The sequence below is a fragment of the Atta cephalotes genome (genome assembly GCF_000143395.1).
Source record: "Atta cephalotes unplaced genomic scaffold scaffold00074, whole genome shotgun sequence".
In the NCBI taxonomy this organism is placed as follows: Eukaryota; Metazoa; Arthropoda; class Insecta; order Hymenoptera; family Formicidae; genus Atta; species Atta cephalotes.
Window position 1 is genome coordinate 828,277 of NW_012130138.1, and position 4,302 is coordinate 832,578.

At 25.9% G+C, this 4,302-nt stretch overlaps 1 protein-coding gene across 1 annotated transcript; it reads left to right on the forward strand.

Annotated features, from left to right (window-relative positions):
- Window positions 1-1,357: 1,357 nt before the first annotated feature.
- LOC105624189 (ejaculatory bulb-specific protein 3-like) lies at window positions 1,358-3,755 on the forward strand. Its single transcript, XM_012205549.1, has 2 exons — window positions 1,358-1,574; window positions 3,410-3,755. Exons 1-2 carry the CDS (start codon window positions 1,376-1,378, stop codon window positions 3,568-3,570), a joined length of 360 nt encoding a protein of 119 aa, XP_012060939.1. The 5' UTR covers window positions 1,358-1,375; the 3' UTR covers window positions 3,571-3,755.
- The last annotated feature ends 547 nt before the right edge of the window (window positions 3,756-4,302 follow it).

The following is a 4,302-nucleotide window of genomic DNA, read 5'->3' on the forward strand; positions in this document are numbered from 1 at the left end:
TGTCGTCGTCGTCGACTNACGTATATATATATATATATATATATATATATATATATATATATATATATATACAGGATGTTCCGTTTGGCCAATCAACTTTAATGCAGATAGAGCGGACTAAACTGAGTCGAAAAATCCTCTACTAACAAGATATTAAAAATTGATTTTGAAATAATATTGATTTTGAATCATTTTTTACTCAAATAATATCAACTTTACAGAAATACTGCAAAAGACAAAAATCATTAGTTTTCTTTTCATAAAACTCTAAGTAATTTTTTCAGTAATTTTTTATCAACTTTTTAATATCAACTACATTTTCTTATTTGTATCAACGCAACATGAGAAAATGCGGTATTAAAAAATTCTGAAAAAATTCTCAGAACTTTATGAGAAGAAAGTAAACAATTTTTCTCTCGCTGTTTTTCTGCAAAATTGATAGTATTTGAGTTAAAAAATTACTGAAAATCAAACGATGTTTAATAATTAGTATCTTGTTAACTATCGCAAAAATTGCAAAATGTTAGAGGACTTTTCGATTCAGTTTAGTTCGCACTATTTAAACAAAACGATTCGTTACATTTTAAATGACGGTAACGGTAACGAGTTACTTTTGCAAATCAATATTGGGTAACGTGTTACTTTTTAGAAAAAAGAACGGTAATGAATAATAAAGAAGCGAGTTATTTTTATGAAGTAACGTTGCCAACCCGGTATACATAAACTATCAACAAACAAAAAAAACGCTGTAAACACAGATAGCACAAAAAGAATTTATTCATATGTCAAAAATTTCGAGTTCATTTTCAGATATATAAAGCATTCTTATCAGAATTGTACAGAAAAGAATTTTTTTTGTGTCTGAAAATGAATTTTAAATTGATGATATAACAACTGAATCCTTTTTAAATTCTTTTTGAATTCTCTGTCTGGGAATATACAGAGAGTCTCTGGATTTTACGTAACTTTGATATGGTTTTATGCACTAAAATAAAAACATGTTATATAAACATACCCCTTTGAATGTTTTATTGAAACGTTACAATAAAAATATATAATATGTAAAAAAAACAATATTATCTAAATTTGCATTTTTCAAATTGCTTCTTCACGTCACTTCAAGCTTGATATCAATGTAATTTTGATAATTTATCATCGTTTTTATGAAAGAAAAAGAAACTTTCCTATAAATCCTTTATTCTCGTAAAAAGTTGTCTTTTTTTTAATTCCTTGTATTTTAATGAAGACGTTGTCATTGGTGAGATGTTCTGACATAACAAATTTTTTGCTACGACTAATCTTTATAAATAGAATGAACAGCTGGTTCATTACTTTAGTAATTTTATTGAGAGTTTGTGCAAAGGTAGAAGAAACAATGGCTCGATTAAGCCTCATCGTAACGATCATCGCCGTTGCATTGGCATGTGTATTCGCAGAGGAAGAATTATATTCGAATCGATATGACGAGATCAATATTCATGAAATTTTGGCGAACGAAAAATTGCGAATGCAATATTACAAATGCTTTTTGGGCACTGCACCATGCAAGACTGCAGATGCAAAATTCTTTGCTGGTATTCTTACATTACATATATATAATGTATACGGAATATACATATAATGTATTCTCATATTTATCATATTACTTTTTCTCTCTGTCGTTTTGTAATTAATTAAAACTAATTTTCCTGAATTATTAAAAAAATAACTATAAAATAAAATACTTGAGACATTTAGCTCTCGAATATAATTAATAATTACGAACATTTACTATAACGAAAGATCTACGATGAATCGAATTAGAAATAAAAAATTATTATATATTAGAAAAATAGGGCAAATCAGAGTACGCCGCGATACTTAATGGTACGCAAAAATTTATCAATCAAATATGATTAATAAAACATAAATATATTTAGCTTGCTTAAAAGTTGAATGTTTCGGTCACATTTGGGGCTATCCTTAGCGATGTACAAAGAATTAGAAAAGAGATTTGTTACAGTAATCCTGCGTAACAGGTAAGTCCCAATTCAGATTCAAAACTTAACAAAGGTTTACAAGCCAATAGTGATTTAAAAAAAACCCTGCAGGCAAGAGTCCAAAAGAACATAAAATGAACAAAATAGTTAAATCAGATAAAATAATTAAGAACAAAGACATGTTGTTAAAACGATGTTAACAGTATCAAAGTCAGAATCGTTATATCTTAATTGTTCTCTTGCACTCTTGCCTGCAGGTTTTTTTTTAATCATCATTGCTTGTGAATGATGCTTGGCTTATGAACTTCGTTGAATGATTTTGAATCTGAGTTGAGACTCGCCTATTACACAAGACTATAGGAAATCTCTTCTCTAACTCTTTGCTAAAAATGGCTCCAAATGTGTCATTCGACTTTTAAGCAAGCTATATATGTTTTAATTGATTAATCGTTTGTGAATTTTTATACATCAAGTATCGCACCATATTCTCATTTGCCCTATTTTTCTAATAATTTTGAATTTTAAGAGTCCTTATTAAATTTTTCATTATTCAGAAATAAAAGTATAGTAAATGAAAACAAACATTGAATAATAATTTCAAATGAGTTTCATCGTATTTTAATTTAAAAAGCTTTTTTTGATCATTAAAGATGATTAAACTATAAGGAATGTACCGTTAGCTAATTTATCGAATAAGTATTTGTCGAATAAATTGGATAATTCATCATTTATTGTTATCGGTAATTGAATTTTATCCGGCAATTATACAAAAAAATAGAAAAAAATGAATTTAATTTTAAACATTAAAAAAAAAGATTGAGATATAATTGATCGAATTCTAATTTTAAATTTACAATTCACATTCTCTCAATGTAAAAAATAAATTACTTTCAAATAAATATTGTAAAAATATTATAAATATTGTAAAAATATTAAATAATATTTAATTTAATTAATATTTCTTACGAAAAATGTAAAATATTTAAATATATATGTAATAAAAAATAGAAAATAAATTAATCAATAATCAAATATTGATAAAAAGTATTTAAGTAGATTGGTTATATGTAATTTATGATAAAATAACTTAATTGGAAAAATTATAAAATTAAATTAAAACAACTCATAAAAGTCTAGCGCGGTAAACAGTGCGCGCGTATTTAACTACCGATTTAAAACTACCGATTAAACTACCGATTTTGACCACTTTGCTGCGTGCTTTGAATAAACAATTTCTTAGAAATGTGCTGAACAAAAGATAGACTCTCACTTTGAAACACACATGATTTGCAGTAATGCTAAGAAATATTGCATTTTTAAATATCGATTTTCAAATATTCTTTTTTCTCATTCTTTTTTATTTTTATAGATTTTATTTTTATGTTATAAAACGGATAAATGTGAAACTTAATTTGTCATTGTGATTTCAGGAATCGTAAATGAAGCTATGCAAACGCAATGCAGAAAATGCTCCGAAAAACAAAAAGAACTTTTGAATGTTTTAAGTGATTGGTTTACAAAGAATAAGCCCGAAGAATGGGAAGCACTTGTTAAGAAGACTATAGAGAACGTTCAAAATAAAAATGCTTAAAGGACTTGATTTGCTGATAACAAACACCAAAAAAAAACTCTGACGAAGATGATGTCTCATGAAATGATGATTTATGTATAAAATTATGTATAAAATTATTACATATGAAAACTAATTCAGTGTACAAACTATATAATGCTATATACTACAGTGTTTGGTAGAATAAAAGCATAAAATAAATTCAATTCTGTTCTTTTTATTTTATAATCGTCTTCAACTTAGTGCTATCTGCCGTATTCTTATATTTTATATATACTACCAGAAAGAAATTTGAGAGAGACCATACCGATTTTTTTCCTATCGAAATCGTCTGTACTAATACATCTATTTTCAGTTTGTGAACTACGTGACTACATACATTTTCTGACACTATTGATAAAATTGTATCATCGAAAGTAGATATGGTTCATCTCTATACTAAATTCTCAGGACAAAAGCATACCGACTATCCTTAGGAGAGATTTAATGAGTTCTTAAACAAAAACATTTTAATTTCGCATCTTGTATTATGCAATAAAAGTTGTTAAATTTTAATTAATGAAATTGAAAATTCAAATAAGTTAATTTAGTGTGTAAATTTTGTCTTAAAATATCTTATAAAATTACGAAGTTATTTTTTTATGTAAATTTTTTATCATAAATTTTTGCCCCGATTTTACCAAATATAATTACTAGTAGATATATATATATATATATATATATATATATATATATATATATTACTTAATTTAA

Bases quoted from the DNA above. Each gene is read 5' to 3' on its own strand.
- LOC105624189 (XM_012205549.1), top strand. From the start codon at position 1,376: ATGGCTCGATTAAGCCTCATCGTAACGATCATCGCCGTTGCATTGGCA. The intron at 1,575-3,409 runs GTATTCTTACAT...TTGTGATTTCAG, and splicing joins AGATGCAAAATTCTTTGCTG to GAATCGTAAATGAAGCTATG.